This window comes from Lycium ferocissimum, chromosome 1, assembly GCF_029784015.1.
Source record: "Lycium ferocissimum isolate CSIRO_LF1 chromosome 1, AGI_CSIRO_Lferr_CH_V1, whole genome shotgun sequence".
Lineage (NCBI taxonomy): Eukaryota > Viridiplantae > Streptophyta > Magnoliopsida > Solanales > Solanaceae > Lycium > Lycium ferocissimum.
The window spans coordinates 39424476-39445097 of NC_081342.1; the positions used below are offsets into that span (position 1 = coordinate 39424476).

Consider the following 20622-nt stretch of genomic DNA (forward strand, 5'->3'; position numbering starts at 1 on the left):
AATCTTCTTATTTATTAAAATACGAACTTGGTGAGAACGGAAGATTCACAAATATTAAAAAAAAACGTTGAAAACCTGCTTTTCAAGGAAGCACTAAAATAGTTTGTGAAAATCATTTTTATCCCTTATGCACTTCCAACCATATTCCGTTAGATTCGTTTAAAATCTACAGCCCATATGCCATGTTCTATGATGTAAAATCTTATTTATTTCACTAATAGTTAGTGTGGGAATCCTAAGGGATTAAATAAATAATCATTGTTAGCACTGTGTGAGCTACAAGTTTCAACGTGCAATATCAAAACTTAAGATAGATCCCACACACACAAATATGTAAACAATCATAAAAAGATTGGACGATGGAGTAAAAAGAAGAGACGCCATAAACGCCCCAAGTGTTGTGCTCGTTTTCTCGCTATGCGGTATAGTTCTAAGGAAGATGATGTATACTAATTCTAAGCACGGGTATGTCGAGTCTCGTCTTGAGACTTCCAATTTTTGGAGAGTTCCAAACTAAGACTCCATTTGCTCCAAAGTGTACATGTAAAAGAAGGGGAAATAAAAATTAGCGAGCAATTCTTACACAATTCATATTTTGCAAAGAACATATACTAATTTAAACACACACCCGTCTGAAAATTTTTTAGAGTTTAAAAATGTGTTCTGCATAGCAACTAAGAATGCATGCTATTCTCTGGATACGAAAATCTCCAGATATGGAAATTGTGGAGATATTAACTAATAATATGTAGCCAAACCATTATATTGCCAAAACGTTTAACCAAAATACCAAAGATTAAGGAATAAGATAGTGACTATTAATAATATTTTATAGCAAGGACACTCTCAAATAAATCTTTACAGGGCATAGTTTATAAATAAGAGAAATTAAAAATCATGATATTAAGTGTAAAAGAAAACTCGGTAGTCTTCAAACATAGTATAAAACTTTATTTCTATTCCAACCTTAAGCTAATTTAAACTTACCAACAATATGTCCTATTCATGAATAAGACTTTGAGCCAGGACTTCTAGACATAGAATATACACAAATTTTTTTTATTTTTTATTTTTTTGAAAGTTACCCCAATAAACAAGAAGAAACAACATGGTATAATTAAAGATGATTTCTAACACATACATATCTATTAACAGCTAACTGACTCATGATTTCTAAAGAAGCAGTAAACACATAATGGGAAATCCAAAGTAAACAACAACAAAGATTGACAAGAAACATGTTAAATGTCATAAAAAAAAAATAAAGAAACTAGCCATACTTCCACAGTATATATGTATAAAATCATAACCATGCTTGAAGCTACGGAATCGAAGAGAAAAGAGACACCACTGACCTGCTATGGGTGCAGTGAAGTGGGACTTTGGATCTCCGATCTACACTCGAACACAAACGATGCTCTGATTCGAGGTTTTAACAGAGACAATAAGAAAGTAAAAGAACTTAGTGCTTTTTACGAAAAATAGTATGACGGGGATTAATAGCTCAAAGGGGGTGGCGGCTAAAAAGGGTTCCTCCTTTTCTTTTTGGAGATGTAAGGTGGTATTTATAGGAGCAGATTAGGGTTAGTTTAGGCGGGATTTTAAACACCAGGTTTGAAATTTGGTCAACACAACCGTTTGAATTTGAACGATGTTATGTGGATGGGCTCGATCTTCACGTGATTTGATTCACTTCTTGCCCAAAATGGTGAGACCTTGAACGGAGAGATTCGGTGCGTCTTGAGGCAAGAAAATGAGAAGATTGTTTCTTGGTCACTGCTACACTCTAAAATCAGATGAGAGAGATTTCTTTCCTCGAAATGGCCTAACACTTCTGATTTGAGGACATGAAAGCTTTGGAATTTAATCAGAAATGGAAAATAAATGTTCCATGGATGTGTAGCGGCGGATGTTAGATGAAAGGTTTGGAAATTGCAACCCCAGTTTGTGACTGATCCCCTCTAAAATGGTCTGGGCTCTCCACGTTGGGCTTTTGTTTATGGGCATCTTTGTGGGTTTTAATTGGCCAAAAATTATGGGGCTCGTTTGACCCTTAAGTGTTGGGCCTTTCCTTTCTTCCGTGTTCATTTCTTTGGTTTCTATTTTATCAAAGATCTTATATCCATATTATGTAATAATAGTAGATATACATTAATAAAAATAATATTAGTAGTAACTAACAACATTAATAATAATAATAATAATAGTAGTAATAATTATAGCAATAATTATAATAGTACTAATAATAGTTGCAGCAGTAATAAAATAGCGGTAAAAATAGATTTTTCATATTTTGCTAATTTGAAAACTCAAGAAAACGAATTGGATGAAAGGAGGGTCAAAATTGGGTGTCAACAAAGCGATAAGCACTCTAGAAGAAGTTTTAAGTTAGAAAATTTGGCTAGCTCTCTTCGTTTTGGGGAACATTAAGTTATGAGATAAACTTGATGTATACGTATAAGCCGATGCATGGTACGCCGAATCAGATTATTAAGCTAGGCTTCACCTGATGATTATAGTGTGAGGAAACTTTCATATCACTATAAGCCAGCCTTATTGACCTCGGTGAGACCTCGAGGAAAGAGAGTAAAAGAGATGTGTTCACAAAAGCTCCTTGCCTGGCAATTGGGTAACCTTATGACCGCAGTTGTGTTCTGTGTTATAGTTTTGGTTATATATCTAGGAATTTACTCAAACGATTATATGACAGGGATTGCTATTACAGATATGAGGGAAAGCGAAAATAAGATAAGATCTATTGGCGACAAAAAAGGATGACAAGTGATGAATGCTCAGTATACGTGATGTGTGTCGTGGAAATGTTGGAAACAAAGAAGGAAGGGTAGGAGCGAGGCAAATAGGAGGGAAGTCTACTAGAGCAGTACCTCCATAAACAGAGGGTGGAATAGAATTAAACCCTATGGATATTCTAATATTAAGTGGGAATGTAATCAGGAGTCATGAAGTGATAGAAATTTTGAATCATGATGTACGGACAGTGTGGCTAATTAAGTTATGATGAGAATTATGGAACCCAGTGTCGAGTAAGATATCCTATGCATGAAGAGCGAGTTTAGGCAACATCCATACAAAGAATTCTAAAAGGACCATGTGTTAACCCGTTATTAATATGTTGGGATAACATAGTACAATACTCCTATAGCAGTGTGAACTGATTGGAGAAGAGTGTAGAGGGATTGATGTTGAAATTTAAGTTACAGTTTTATCAAAAGATGGTGTTCTGAGAGAAGAGAGAAGACCAATGGTACTCTGAAATAGGTTTAGGGTTATTGTCATATGAATGAAATCATTTGAGGAAAGGATGAGGGTTAAGACGAAAGAAGGAACAAGGTTTGGTTGTGAATGATCAATGGACTGACTTTATACATATGTCAGGACAACAACAAATGGAATTTCATCCTCGGTGGGTTATACGGTAAAGGTCCTAGGGAGAGGTTATTGAGGAAAGGTGAGCCAAGAGAGAGCGAGCTTGGGGACGATTTGGCATAGGGAGTATAGAGCGGTTATGAGCTACACCGATGGAATGGTGAACATACAGAACAGTCTATGGGTATTGATAGAAGTAATGAAAGAAACATTGAGGTAAAGACAATTCCCTCAAGGTTTAATAGCTATGGCAACAAAACGGTAACCAAAAAGAGACCATCAAAGAAGTAGTCTTCGATTTTCCGAGGCAACGTGGCAGCCGGAGGCGTAAGAATGAGATAATACAAGATATGGGCCATAGAATGGAAAACGGGCGGACAATTCAACATGGCAGTTATACAACAATAAGGTGGGTTATGAGGTAGAGTTAAAGGATGGGCATATGATAGGAGAGCGGTATTAGCCTCAAGAAGATACATCACGTGAGCATTTCGGCTTCAGTTTAAGCGTAAGATAGACAAGGATAAAATGATATTTCCATACAATAAGAGCTCATGCGAATGATTTCATAGTGAGGAGATACAGGCGATGAGAGTAAGCTTAGGATTAGAGGGAGAAGTGAATGATGGACTAAGATGGGAAGTCAAGTGGAATAACCACCGCAAGCAAGACAGATGGATGCGAAGTTCCAATGTCGCATAACGATTGGGGAAACATTGTACAGGGAAAGCTTTGAAGGCAAAACAATAATTGACTCAAAATTTGGTAATGTCTTGCTAATGGAAGGATGCGGAGTTAACAATAGAATTTGATTGAAATGGAGACGAACTATTTGAAAGCATGTGAATAGTTGATGGTAGCAACCTATAATGAAGAGGAGAAAATATGTATGATCGTTTAGAAGAGAAAGTGTGTGGGTGATACGAGAATTCCAAGCTTAGAGTTACTCAAACTCGAAGGAATTAAGGCCACATCACGAGGTAAATGCAGTAAGATGGATTTAAATGAGAAACTGAAAGCGAGAGGTAGTGGTGAAGAAAATAATAGGGAGTAAACTTGTGTAAGACAATTTCGTGGCACTAGTCAAGAATGAGGATGAACCTAAAGCTGAGATGGGTGTTGCAATTATAAAGAATGATATAAACTATCTATGGAAAATTTTCAGGCCAAAATGCTTGGTTCTTTACCGGTACCTGAAGATCGATGCATTTCGAGAGATCTGGGAAAGATAGGTTATTCTAGTAAACCCCCCATTCTGAGATGGATAAGCGGATAGAGATCGTTTTTTAACTTTCCAAGGCATGCTAGAAGCACGTACGTTAGACCTTTAAAGACCTGTCAAGATGATCTAGGAATGATATATCCAAATGGTCGTTCGTATGAAGCTCGCAAGAATGGGAGAGTATCAAATTAGTGGAATGTGGAAATTTCATCTTGAAGCCAGATTTAGAAATATTACTAAAAGACTCTGAGAGGATTTCTTACTGCCCTCCCAAATGGTTCTGAGGTAGTGAAAGAAGAACTAAAAATAAGCTTGATGAAAGTATTATGAGGGGGCGCGGAACTAAAAGAGGTGCATTGGGAAGTGTAAAAAGATATGAAGTCCAGATATCTGCACCTATTTCCACCCCCAGAAGAGGCACAAGATGAAATGCCGTTGTTCCTAGGTATGTAATGCTTTCTTGTAATGCTTTGGGTCGTGTGTGGCCATGTTTTCTTGTTGTGGTTGTTGTAGCCCTGTGAGGTGATGTTACTCTGGGTTGTTGTCTTTGGGATGGTAGTGCCATATTACAGGGAAAATTCTGGCAAATTTTTTGTAGAATCCCTGAGAACTTAACATTCGAGGACGAATGTTCCTATGGGGGGGAGAATGTTACACCTCGAAATTTCAGGTTGTTGTGCGGTGAATAGACTAACGCAAGTTAAGGTGTATATGATGCCCTACAAGTAAGAAGGGATACTTAATGATTCTAATTAAGATTCCAAAGACATTTGAGGCGAGAGAAGAAAGCTCGTTGGAGAAAGGTAAGGTAGAAAGTGTCTTACCCCATGTACAAATGTACCAGCAGGTATTCCTGGTAATTTACGGGGTTATAAGTTGAAAAGATAGAATCGACGCAATTTGAACTGATTCAGGAAATTCTGCAAACACCAGTTAGCGTCGACGGGCCGTCGACCTGTCGACGGATCGTCACTGTGCACCGTCAATATGTTTCTGCAAACTCAAATCTGCAGGCGTAAATCAACGGGACAAGTCGATGGACCGTTGACACGTCGACGGGACCATCGAACCAGCCATCGAACTGCCTCTCTGGAATTTTCTGCTTCCAGCTATAAATAAACGACCCTTATTCATAATTTTCAGATTTCACTTTCTCTTCAACTCTTGAAACCTCTAGAATATTCCCCAATTCATATTAGTACATACCTAAGAGAAATCAAGAATTAATCACCAACATTCAAGGGAAATCAAGTGTATAGGTGCTCATTAGGGTTAATGGAATCTAGAAATTCCTTTGGAATTGAAGTTGAGTTTTTCTCCAAGTGGAGTATTTTCATCTAAAGACCATTTCTATGTGATCAAAGGTGAGTTTCACATTTAATTCATGTTGCTAAGAATATTGAGTAGTTGAAAGACTTGGATTATGGAAGAAAGTAGAGTATGAATTTTAAATATGAAAATAGTGGTATTCTGGAACATTAACTTGACTTGAATTATAGTTCTTGACATGTTATGAGTACAATCTTGTGGTGAATAATACAAATGATGTTAAAGGAGTATTATATGAGAATATATATGATATTATGTCATAGTTTTGGTTATGGATGACATTGGAAGAGCATTGAAAGGATTGAATAATGTTTTACTTGAAGAAGTTTATTGATTATGGTGTCTTGGGTGTTGTTAATGATGTTTGGGAGTTGTTTATTACATGGAGAAAGTTGTAGAAACAAAGGAAATGTTGCCCAAATTTTCATTAGCTCTTAGTTGCTTAGCTTTAACTTAGGCATGTTTTCAATGGCTTAACCATGGTACGACTTCTCTTGAATGTAGAATCTCGAGCTTGGAAGGAAACCATTTAGTCGATAGAATTAAAGAGACATAAAGGTATGTAAGGCCAACCCCTTCTTTTCTAAGGCATGATTCCTATAACAAGATTTCCTCTATCTTTCCATGACTTCCTTACATTTCAAAAAAATTACAAGTCCATGATTACTAAGAGCTTTTCATGAGATAGCGCTACGAGATGTGTTATGAATATGATAATGATAATGATGAATCTATGTCCAGAGATTTTAAAGCTCATGATGTGATGCTATTATGATGTTCATGATTCCTTAATGTATTCATTGTTGGTAGTCTCTCCTTATAATGCTAGTTCGTTCAAGGTGAGACATGACGATTATGATTATTCGATAAAATAATTGAAGGTTACCGACCTTACGTCACTCCGATAGAGTTACAACTTTTACTTGAGCTCTTATGCATGCTTCAAGTTAAGAATATAATGATAATTACACCGTGCCTAGATGGCCGGACAGTACCACTAAGGTGGGCGGCTTATAGATAATGATGATTACACCATGCCTAGATAGCCGGGCAGCACCGCTAAGGTGGGAGGCTTATGATAACATCGTGTCTGTACGGCAGGGGCATCACCACTAGTGGGCGGCGTGAGATGATTACCCCGGACGCGGGAGGCACGGACACGGGCTAATGACGTTATTGATTCAGACAGTTTATGCATATATATGTGATATGCTTTGAAAGTAAAAGTAAGCATGCATGATTTCGCCTCAAGAGGCAAGTAGTTACAATTATCCTTTCTTCTTATGCTTTCTATACTTCCTTATTATGTTATCATATATGCCTTACATACTCAGTACATTGTTCGTACTGACGTCCTTTCTTTTATGGACGCCTTGTTCATGCCCATAAGTGGACAGGGAGATGTCTTGGACACCTAGGAGCCTTACCGGTAGCTGTACAGGATCACTCCACTACTCTGGAGTCGCCGCTCATTGGTATATTCTTTTTTGTACATATTTGGGGCATGGCGGGGTCCTGTCACGTCCTTATGATCTCGGTATTCTATTAGAGGCTCGTAGATACATATGTGTGGGTAGTAGGTGCTATGTAATCTTATTAGTGTATATTCTATATATCATTTTTGTAGCCTTGTGGGCCTATGCATATTTATATGTATAATTTGGGAGATGTTGGTGATCATTTCATAGTAAGTTTACCTTGAGAGATTAGTTTGTTTGGGAGGAGTATGAAAGCTAGAAAGATACACGGTCTTTGGGTAGTAAACTCCGAGTACTCGTCATGGCCCCCTAGTCGGGTCGTGACAGGTCCCCCATGAGTTGTGCTGATGAAAATCCTCAGTGGGCAAAGATCAGGAGTCTCGTCTGTCTGTTGGGCAAAGATTCGGGACGAGTAGTACTTTGACTTCACAAGTCACCCTGGTTGTCTTTGCCGTGACGTCGATACTTCCATCCGGAGTACATGTGTACACAGCATTGCATTGTATTTGCATTCATACATCATTGCATTATAGCTTATATTGTGATGATCTAGTGATTTACTTATGTTGTTTGGTTTCAGATTGGATATATTGAGACTTGGCATACTTGGGTTTAGATGCTTCAACCTAGGTGATGACGTGTACTTAGTTCTGACTTGTGTTTGATTTATACTTGTTGATTTATCTGCTTATCTTACTTTATTGTCTGAATTATGTTAGCTATACGAGTCGGCCTATGATACCTATCATTACTGTGGTTTTGTACTGACCTGTACTTGTTGCATTCTTTTATGAATGCAGAATTCCAAGTTGGATATACTTCCGTCTCTCATGGCTAATAGTCGTTATCAGGACTGCTTAGAGTCTACAGGGTGAGCACGATACGTCCAGTGCCTTGAAGACTCCTCTTATTTATGTCTTACTTTCCATTATGATACATATTTAGACTTGATGTATTATTATATTCCAGACTTGTATATTTCTAGCTAGATGCTCTTGTATGGATTAGACCAGACTCTGGGGCGTATTTTCATATTTCTGCACTTGTTCTGTATTATTATCGTCAGACTTACGTGATTTATTCTCTTCCATTTATTTAATTTTTTATTTACGTTTTTACTATCATTGGGTTGACGGTTTGCTTACCGAGGTGGGAAAGGTAACTGCCCGCATGACTTAGCTAAATTGGGTCGTGACATGTGATGACTTTTAAACTCAATTTTTGGCTCTTACTTTCACTAATTAGTCTCTTTAGGCTATGAGTGACTTTTTGAGTTTATTTGGGTTTTGGATACATATTATACTTGGGTTTTCACGTGCCATGTGTGGTGAGGTTTTTGTGGTTTCTTTTGCATTATTTGTGGTCTAGAACTTGTTCAGAATGAGTTTTAAGGCGAAATCTTAGACTACACTTGGTTTGAAAAATGATGTTAGGCCTTCCTTGGACCGTATTTATTCCTTAAATTTCCTAACCTTGAATATTTTCCCTAGTCAACCACTTTTGAGCCTTTAACCTTTTCTTTGGCAACCATGTTACAAGATTAACCTTTTGTTCTTTATTTACCTATCTTTTGGCATCCTACCTCCCTAAGTATTTTGAAAGTGCAAACATCGGCTAAAAGCATAAGTTTGGGGGTGATGGTTGGAAAAAGTTGTGATATGGGAGTTACTTTAAAGGTGAAAAGATGAGAAGAAAACAAAAAAGATGAAGTAGTAGAATAGGAAAAAAAAAAAAAAGGAATAATAAAGAGTTGTGAATAAAGAGAAGACTAGTTGGTGAAATGAAAAATGAAGAAAAGGGTGGAAAAGTTTGAAAGGAAGTGTGCTTTGATTGTTGCAAGTTGTAGTGCGTAGGGAGGTTTTGAGTCACTCTTACCCAAATTGTGCCCTACCTTAAACAAAAAGCTTACATTACAACCCTTTAAATTCTAATTCATTTTGAACCAAGTGTGTCTACATTAGTGGAGAAATACATGAAGGGCAAGCTTATGGTAATACTTGTGCATTTGAACATCTTTGTGAGAGAAGAGAGTTAATTCTTTCAATTTGATATCCCATTTGTATTTTGAATTTCATTTTGTGAGTTTGGGATTCTCTCTTGATTGTGAGGGCACATGGAGATTTGACTTGTGAATGTGTTCCATTTTCCAATTGGAAGTAATGAACAAAATAAAGTTGTTTGCGATAATGAGGCAAATTTTGAAGCTTTAGTGTGAGGTCTTGATTGCTACTATGATTAACTTGGTGCTTGATCACTTGAAATGAAATGAAATTTTTAAGAAGTTGTTAGTGATACATATGTCTTGGATTAATTGTTAGTACCAATCAAAGTCATGTGTTTGTGCTTAATGTAGACTTTTTGACTTGGTATGATCTTTTGGTGCAGTTTTAAATCGAGTCCTTTGAAGGAAATTGTATGATTTGATTTGCTTGAGGACAAGCAATAGTTTAAGTTTTGGGGTTTGATAAGTTGTTAACTTACCAACTTATTTCTTCTTTAATCTTAGATTGTTGTTATGTTTTGATTAAGAAAATAGTGTATTTAATGTTGTTTAGTTTCATTTTATAGGTTCATATGATTGAGAAGAGTTTTGGAAGAAACCAAGTGAAAAACAAGTCAAAAAGAGATCAAATTGAAGAAAACAAAAAAAGTGGCTATACATGCAAAAACGGCCAGAACTTAAATGCTGAAAATCAGGGGGTGTTTTGGCAAAAATCTTAATTTGAGAAGATTGGGAATCCATAAAAAGAAAGACTTGGGAGGTGTGGGGGGGGGGGGGGGGGTGGAGGGAAACATCATCTTTGCCCATTTTCCAAGCTTAGAAGCAAGAACTACAACCAGGGTTTGAAGATTTGGATGCACTCAATGAGAATTTCTTTACTCATTTCTTCAACTCTTGCTTTGTATTGTATGTCTAAGTGTGTAGCATATTATTCCATCACTTTAATCTTTTTTATGGAGATATTCATTTGTTAAAGTTTGAATTGAAACTCTTGTTTTGCTTATGTATTGAATGACTTTTATTTCTAATGTAGTGAGTTGATATTTTTCTATTAACTCTTCAAGCTTTAATGACTTTTAATGGTGGCCAACATTATTTGTGTCTAAATACTTTTCCTTTGCTTGAGAAAGAATGTAAAAGTTAGGAAAAGAGTTAGATAGCAAGGATTTGAGGCTTTAAACCCCATCTAATAGCTTGAGCTAGAGATAGGAAAGCTAACCTGAAATAAAATGGGTATTCACATTTTCTACATTCTAAGGCTTGAGAAAGCTTAGTAATGACATTTATCAATTTGGTCAAGAGACTTTTGATAAATCTACATAGCCCATGTTTAATTACATCTAGAACTCGCTCTTAGTTGAAAAATCGTAAAATACATTAGATCGTTACTTGAGAGTAATTTCCCTTGTATCCATGCTTGTGGTCATTGATCATTTTACATGCTTTCTAGTCAGTTTTATTTTTGTTAGTTTTTAAATCAAAAAAATCAAATATGAAAAGTGTTTGGCTTAGTGTAGTCGGTGATAAATCCTATACTTTCTTAATCGCCTTTATATTGTTCTCTATGGATTCAACCCCGACTCATAATTGGGTAAATTATATTGCAACGCTCGATTTTCAGGATAACGTCCCATCTCATCTCAAATGTTTCGGAAAAGATAAGAGGAGACAGGACTATATATATATATATATATATATATATATATATATATATATATATATATATATATATATATATATATACACACTAGTTACAACCGTTACGACGGCGTCTTTTGCCCAAACTCAAAATATAAAATATTAATTCTTTATCTTCAAACTTGTATTCGTGAATAACCCAATTGGTTCTCTGCCCTTTCGGGGGATGAGCTTGATGAAAAATAAGTGTTTTAATTGATCCAACAATCTCCTCATCATAAGTAATAGATCTATCTTTCCCAGTAATTTTCCAGTATCCAGTTTCAGTAGCGCGATTCATTCTGGCTCCACTTGCATACTTCCTCTCCCTTGGGCAAAAGAAGTACCAATCTAGATCTTTACTTTTAGCAATATTTGTCTAGAAAAATATATTAAAACATTACACAAAGTTGAATAAAGACAAGTAGAATCATTCACCTCGCCCCCTAAAAAAGTTATTATCTAAATGCTAGAGATTTCTACTGAAAGAATTAACAACTTTGATAGTTAAAAACAGAAAGGAAAAGATAGACTTTTATCACTATGGATTCTAAATGTCAATTTTACAGATTCAGAGCAGTGAAAACAAGAATGAACCATAAGCAGAAATTTAATTAACAAACTGATAGGTTTTCCTATCTCAAAGCATTTTTTTGAAGTACAAAACAGACAACTTAGAACATTATGTACATGATTCCCAAAAGATAAGCATTTTTACGAAGGAGAACCTAATTCAAACCTAAAAGCAGATCATATTTACATTGCATTTTGCAACAAGCAGTTTAGATTATAGTTACAAGACTCCTAAGTTGTGCTATTTGACAAAAACATTCACACTAGGCAAAACTAAGGCTAAAAACTACAAGCACGGATATTCCTGTATGTTCTAACTGTTGATCCATGGCCATCTGGGTCATCAAAAGTTTGGTATATACAAGCCACCGAAAGACGTATGTACAAGCTTGCTACAGTCATAATGAACTGTAAATAGAAATAAGGGATATGTGGTTATTATCAAACGCAGGTAAAATTAGGCTTAATTTATTCTACAATACTCGAAGCATTCTACATAGTTTACTGACCTTTACTTTTCCTTAGTTGGAGTGACTGGTTCAATACCCTCCCTTTTGCTTGAAGATGCAGTTTTTTTGGTTGGAGTTGTTCACTCAGTCTGTTTTCTCTTGCCAGAGGAGGTACTTCCAATTGTTAGCTTTTTTTGTTCTTCTGATGATGATACCTTGTCAAGTTCTCTTTTACTGCTTTCTCCAGTTTGTAGAAGTTGATGCTGCCAGCAATTGGAGAGTATCCTGCTTCTCAGCAAATGACAAAGTGAACAGTTTTGCTGGTGTTTCATCAGAATTCCTAGAAAATGATTTCTTCAGTTGTACTTCAAACACTTTGTCAGCAAGATGTTATTGAATATCCTGAAGGGGCAATGGCTCTTTCCGCAATTAAGAAGGAGCTCTTCAAGTTCTAAGATATCGATTGAAGTGAAGAATCTCAATTGAATTCTAACTCATTTGTACCTTTATGTTAATTGTTTCATAGATTTGTTCAGCTTTTATTGATAGAAGATTCTCCCCAGGTTCACCTACTACTATTACAATTGCTGATCCACTTCCATCTGCAATTTGGACTAGAAAGTGGCACATGTTATATAAGTAGTAATTACATGTTTTTGCATTCATAAATTATTTGAGAAAGTAAATTGGATCATAAAAGATGCAGTTTATAAAAGCTATCCCTTGAATAAAGACACTTGGTTACCTGGGTGTTAACATCGCATGCTCATCACATTTTACACAATCAATAGCTTTTATTATCTTGGTCCTAACAAAGTTCTTGCATTTTGAATACATTAAATCATAAAACAGCTGCTTATCATCCAACAACGATATTTTACCTTCAACGTGAAAAGATTGCATCTATTCAAAAAAGAGAAGTGCATAAGATTAGTTCTGTTGCTAGTAATAGTATTGAATCTAAATATATGGTAGCATATGTTGGACATACCACAGTTTGTGCTTGAATAATTCCTATAGGTATAGCCTCATCATTTAGTGATATAAGAATTGGCGATGAAGCTATTTCTGGAGAACTTCTTTGCGTATATGTGCTCAACATTTCTTCTTTCTCTTTCGCCCTGTAAATGAACATAGTTATATTATTTTGGGTTATATACACAATTAGCTTTTTGTACATGATTGTACATTGTCGTGTATTTATCTCATACCAGTTCATCAATTCTGCAGCCTATGGATAGAACAAATTTATCAATATTACAGAATTGTATCGTGTTGTCACGAATGTCCCTGTGTTGTAAATCTTATAAGTAAAAACAATTAACGTTCTTAATATACACAGAAAAAAATAAAATCTAGTTCACACCAGCATAGGAAGACCATGCAATTCGTTTTGCTAGGATTACTGGATGTTCTTCAATTTGTGCAGCTAGCTTGCTTCCATCAATCTCAGCAAAGTCTTCCCACAAGGTAAAAATACAATGGTGCATACTATAGAGAAGAAATAATTAGCAATAGTTAATAAATTGGTAGTATGTACACAATAACAAGAAGTGTAAGCACTGAATTATATAAATTTAATTGTACCCAAGTAATATGCTTTACATCGACATGGTTTAAAACTTAATTAAATAGAAAATTGCTAGTCCCCGTTGACAGCGGGACTCAATGCATGACTGTGTTTTAGACACACTAACGGTGACACGTCTTTAATGACATATCTTGTGCCAGCCATGGTTAACATCCATGCAGCACTTGTTAAAATAGGGCTAAGCCAATTCATTCAAGTCTCTTCCCCTAATTCACTTGCAGTTTTAGCCAATTCCTACCCCCCTTCAGCTGAAAATTTTAGGAGTGACCTTAATGGGATTATGTAACTCTTGTAAGCTAATGGCAGGAGATTATAGGTTTTCACCGCTAACATTTTAGAAGCTACTGTATTAATATAAAGCATGGACACTATCATTTGGTTTTGCCTTTCAATACTTTTGTCAAATTATTTGGAAGTAGTTTTTAGAAAATAGTGAATCTGCATAGGGCGCATCCCTTGAACAAGAGGCTAAAAGGAGATTAAAACAGTGCCTCTCTACCTGTAAGAGTAGGTTGAGATTGTTCTTACTTCATCCCAACACATTATGATTGTACCATTAGACGCAGTTTGCATATAGCACAGAAATTGAGATATTGCAAAAGAATTAGACCTTACACCAATTTTTTTTGGATGAAACCGGAGATCAATAAAAATAGCACATTTTACCCATTATAGTCGATAGTCTGCGACTTTACAAAAGCATCTAGTAAAATGCTTTTGGCTTCATCATGCCATACAAGAGAGTTCCTATGTCAACTCATGTTCTTGCTTAAAGGTGACTCTAATGAAATTGGTGCCACACTACAAAATATAGCAATTTACAATAGGAACATTTTAACGAGGCAATTTCTTAATGAAGGGACCCCTTTGAGACCCAATGTGAGATTAGATATTTATGTGATTGCTTTGTTTAATGAAGACATGAAACCAGGGCTAACTTTGGAGAGGAATTATGGCTTGTTTCAACCTGATGGAACCATGGCTTATAATGTGGGGTTATTGTCTACTAATTCTACTACTACAAAGTCATCATCAGCTTCCATTTTCCTTGCTTCATCTGCTCCTCCTATAGTAAGAACATAGACTTTTTAATTACTTTGTTTGTAAACTTTTTTCTCATTTGCCTAATTAGGAATAGACTCAACTAAGGGTAAGATGTAATTAAGCATATATGGTACTTAAATCTTCTTTTAAATAGTTGGAGGGTCCAGTTTCCCTAGCTGCATTAGTGGAGATATTACAAAGATCAATGGAAGAACAAGAATTGGCAGTTGGCAGTGGAAGGGCCAAAGAGCAAGAAAAGTTGAGGGCAGATTGTCAACTAAGGGAAGAATAAGATGTAGCCTACATTGCACCTCTTCAAATTGATGAGGTCCATTTCTGTTTATTATACTATTTGCTCTATATATAGTTCTTATCAAGAGAGAGCTGGAGACCAAACAAGTTCCTTCAAATTTTCAAGGGAGGGAGAAACTCAAGAACATAATGCTCTCGCAACGGAATTTAAAACCAGAAAATGTTTGAAATAAATCAAATCAAGAGAAACCTAAACAAAGTCCAACACAGACCCAATCCTGTAAGAAGAAAGAACCTACTGCCATAGAAACTATGCAAAACCCTATACTATCCCAATCTATCAAGAAAAAAATCTATCTTTGCCAAAGCAAACCAATGCAAATGCAGGGGAAAATGCTCCAATGGCTCATCACAGAATATTTAAGAATAAGCAACCAATAAAATACTACTATGAAGCTCGATTAAAAAAGAGAAAGAATCAAAACATAATAAAAAATTCAAACAGAGAAACATAAATGGAACTTAAACCCCCGATATGAATTGAAATTTGACTTTGATATTCTAAAAGAAATTAAAAATTGTAAATAGAAAATAAAACCACAGAACACATGAGGTAAATACACTAATATTGTATTTTGATGATACTACAAACAAGAACTAACACTAATATTGTATTTTAATGATACTACAAACAAGAACTGCCCTGAAATTCAATATGTTTACAATCATTGACAATTTTCAAATAAGTAGAATGTTAGCGGACTTACTTTGTATCCATGACAATGATTTGTCGACATTTGTTTTCATGGATGCCAGCAATCTTTATTGCACCACAACTCACAACAATAGCAAGTATGTCTGTTTATAGAGGTGTTGTGAATATTATTTCATGAAACGACATATAAGTATAATTAAAAATACACAGTGAAGTACTCCGTACCAAACTCCACATACCGTGGCTCTTGGTCCAGATTCGCTAAAGATATTGTGTTTAATCTCATTGGAGCAGGCAATGGCGGATCCTCTACATTGTCTTCTTTTACTTGTTCAACAACAGTAGATCTATCTGGAACCCATTCAAACCTATTAACAGGAATTCCATAGGATAGAGGTGCCCTAACTTTTGCGGTTGATATCAAATATGTGTTGAAATGAGTGAACTTCTTTTCATATTTTTCTATGTCATCCCCATACAAAACAACAACAACTTGTTCTTTCGGTACTTACAAATGACCAGTTAAATAGATATTAAAAAGTATACAAGGTGAAATTAAAAAGATCAATTTTTGTCTCCGTTTATAATTTTACATGATTTTTACTATAGATGAAAATAAGTAATAAATCATAAATTATTGGAATAGTAAGCATGGAAGTAGCAAGATTACCGTCTCATCTTGCACAATCGTGATTTGAAATCGTGTCCGCCCATCTTTACTCTATCTTGCTCTAGATTTTTCAATAAGTTGCACTTTGCATGTCCACTCTCTCGTTTGCCGAGTTATCCCATTAATATTAAGCCTATATTCCATATTCTGTAGTAGATACTGTAAAAAGGGAAAAGCAAAAAGAAGATAGGGTTGGTATACGGAATGATAAAAGTAAATAATGCAAAATAAAATGGAGAAAGAACAAAACAGTAATTGGTTATGCTATATTATCTTTGCAGAACAACTTTTTGAATGATTTCATCATAAACTACATTATCTGTCGAGTGATCATCATGATCAGTTGCTATTGGGGGCCGAATCAGCGTTTTTACACGGTTTGAACTCTTTGCTCTTGATAAAGCAATATAAAGTTGACCATGTGAAAAGACAGGTTCTCACAAATAAATTCCAACAAAATCCAATGTTTGACCCTGCGCTTTATTTATGGTCATAACAAAACATAGTCGTATAGGAAATTGCGTCCTTTTGAAAAGAACTGGCCTTTTTTCATCTTGAGATGCTATTAATAGTATTCTTGGGATACATCCATGGTAGATTTCTTGACTTCATTTATGCCTTGTTCTTATAAACTGATCCATAAACATGTTTGAAGGATTAAAAATTGTTTATTTTCTTGGATTTCAATATAAAAGGTTTTGTAGACACATATAGAGAATATAAAATTATGAAAGGGAAAACATCTTACGCCTAAAATATGGTAAAATGTGATAATCATATGTCATAAACTTAATCATAAAATATTTGAGGGTTGCTGACATGAAAGGCACAGAAGAGTGATGGGTGTTATTAGGAGTAGATATGGAGATGAAGAGGATTGAATCATAATGGTGATTTGTCACCAAATGTACACAAGAAAAGAAAAAAGTATAGTTTTGTATTTGATTATGAAGTGAAGTCGTCAAAATTTGCAACTCAAATTTTCCAGACATTCCATTAATTTGTTTTAACATATAGAAAATTGACGAACAGTCCAATGAAGACTTGAGGATTAATTTGACTTTACAAAAATTTCTTGGCTGCCTTCTTCTTACTATATCACTAAAAACTTGACTTTGTATGAAAATAGTGAGCCATAATGTCATGAATAGAGATCCCACTCCCTTATTCATGAGTTACACTTATCCTGTTCCTCCAACTTCAGCCCATAAGAAATTGGGAATAACAAAAAAATAATGAAAAGATAGAGAGAAGATAAAATAAAAACCAATTCCTGGAAGTAAAAGATGTAGATTACACAAAATTCATAGAAAGAGCAAAAGAAGATTTTACCTTGGCTTGAGATTGTAGAAGGCGCTGATGGAAAAAATGGAAACCCATGGAGCTTTTAACAAAATTGACACCGACTTTGTTTTTGGGTGAGTCATCTTGTTGTACAGTACTATTCAACTTGTGAGATAAGATCAAATGTAAATCAAAAGGGTAAAAGCAGGCAAAGGACAACACATGCAGCACATTAAGTAGTAATGAAATAAAAAGTGAAATTACAATTATGACCCTGTGAGGACTACAAAAAATTCTTCATTCCCTCTTATATTAAGTAGTAATATATATATATGGTATCAGAGCCAATTTATTTGACATATAAAAAATATATTAGCTCTTTATTGCTTGTATCAGAGCAAAATTCATTTAGGTCTCCTTTTTTACTCATTCTATCATTTACATTTCACTATTAAAATGTTACACCTTGGAAATTTCCCCTTAGGGTACAGTGAATAGACCCAGAAGGACATGACATATACGAGGTTCGGACAAGTAAAAAATAGTATGTGATAGTCCTAATTAAGATTTCCAAAGACATCCGAGTTAAGGAAAGAAAGTTGTTAAGGGAAGCGAGTCATACGTTGAGTAACGGATAAGAATTATGAGTATTGAGTTAATGACGTTTTAATGACACCTTGAGGAAGAGTTATAACGTCCCTTAGATTTATATTGAGGTATTAAACAAGTGTTAAGAAGGTTCCATAAGGATCGGAGGTCAAACGAGTCGACGAAACAATTCTCGGGAAGCTGGACAAACCTACGGCCAGACATACTGGCCGTATAAAAAGTATGGACCGTATGTCCAACCGTAGATTCAGCCCTTAAGAGCATACTTCTTGGACCAGATCTACGGCCAGACATACGGCCCGTAGAAAACATACGGACCGTATGTTGGTCCGTATAATCTGGTCGGGCCTGAACTTGATTTATATAAGGGACCTCTTTCTTATTTCATTTCATTTCATCTTCCACCTCCACACTTCAAGAAACCTCTAGAACATTTCCATACACTTCAATCACAAGAAAACAAGAGAAATCAAAGATTAAAACAAGATTTGAGTAGAATCAAGTGTGTGAAACCCACTAAAAGTCATTCAAATCAAGAAAACCCAAGAGAGATGAAATAGGGTTTTGGTGCAAGAAGTGTATCATCAATCAAGGCTTATCCCTCCATCATCTAAGGTAAGTTTCATGACCTTTTCATGTTATTTGAAGTATTATTAAGTTGAAACTCACGGATTGTAGAAGAGTATGAGAAATGGGTCTTAAATGTGCAAATAGTGTCATTAGTGAGTAGTAGTTGGATTGAATCATGAAAATGGATATGTTGATGTTATGAATACGTTATAAATGATATTTAGAATATGAAATAAGTATTGGATATGAAAGAATGTGATAATGGACGTTTGCCATGATTATGGAGAATTAGAGTAGAATTGTGAAATGTGAATAATGTAAATGAATGGCGATTGTTGCTTGCGATATTGGGATTGTTGTTATGAATGTTGGAAGTTGATATGGAATATCGCGGAAAGTAGTATAAACAAAGGAAATGCTGCCCAATTTTCTATAGCCTTAGTGAGTACGCTCTCATGATTGTCTACTAATGATGATACGAATCACATTGAAGGTATTAACGAGTGCATTAAAAGAGGACGAGCAAGCAATCGAGTAGTTAAACAACAAAGGTATGCAAGGCCCAACCCTTCTTTCTAAGTCATGACTCTATGATATGAATCCTCCTATCTTTCTATGACCTCTCTACATATGTATGTATCGGAATGATGAGTCTATGTTATAAAGAACTCTCGTGAGATGAAGTTAAGAGGTATGTTGTGAATATGATGATGAGCCCAAGTCTAGAGATCCTAAAACTTATGGCACAAAATTCCTACAAGTTAATGACCTCCATACGGTCCTTTACTATTACTCATTGTTGCTAGACCTATTTTATGATGTTTGTCTCTTTCCTTTCAAGGCATGATTTTCCTCCTTCTCCATGAATCTCCTAAATTCCGAAGAACTAAGAGCCTACGTTCATGAATAGCCCTACGAGAGAAAGATAAGAGATATATTATGAGTACGATAGTAATGACGATGAGTCTATGAATATAAGGAGCTACAGTTGTGTAAGATAAGGAAGAGAGACAAGTATGATAATCGATGATGATGAGTTAAATCCAAATAGTCCTAAAGTGAGAGATGATGCCCACGAAGTCAATGATTCTAAGTATGGTTCCGTTGGTGTTTCTTCTTATATACCCTCACCTCGAAATGTTAGTCCCCTCAAGGTGAGATGCGATGATTTGATTACTCCATACGGTAGTCGGGGTCCCACGACCTTATGTCGCCTTGACATAGCTATAGTCGCCTCCAAGTCCTAATGTATGTTTTGCCGATGTATGTGTATGTAATGATGCTAAGCTATGGCAAAGACCTGATATGATGCTACCCAAAATCTATTGATGTTGATTATTATATACACTCACCTTATGTTTGTTCCTTCCAGGTGAGGCAGAATGCTTACGAATGCTCCATAATGAAATCGGGGGTTCATGACCTTATGTCACCCCGATAAAGTATGATTATCTATGAGTCTCTATGCATGCATTATGATGAGTTATGATAAGCATATTACTATGAGCATATGATGATATTACACCGCGCCTATACGGCCGGGCAGCACCACTACGCTGAGCGTAGTGGGCGGCTTATGGATGAGGATAATAACACGGTGTCTATATGGCACGGGCAGCACCACTAGTGGGCGACATGAAATGGTACCCCGGACGCGGGCTAATATTATTGATTTTCACACCGTACCTGCATGGACGGGCAGTTTATATATTTATGTATATATAACATGATGATTATTATGAGAGTAAGTTCGCATGCATTATTCCTTCT

At 35.6% G+C, this 20622-nt stretch overlaps 1 protein-coding gene across 1 annotated transcript in view; it reads left to right on the plus strand.

The window, feature by feature from the left end:
- Nucleotides 1–8513, plus strand: part of LOC132029930 (uncharacterized) — an 18836-nt gene extending 10323 nt beyond the window's left edge. Inside the window, exon 2 of the mRNA XM_059419344.1 lies at nucleotides 8217–8513. Within this exon, the coding sequence (XP_059275327.1) occupies nucleotides 8217–8254 (38 nt within the window). The 3' untranslated portion in view covers nucleotides 8255–8513. The remainder of the gene's footprint in view (nucleotides 1–8216) is intronic.
- Nucleotides 8514–20622: the final 12109 nt, after the last annotated feature.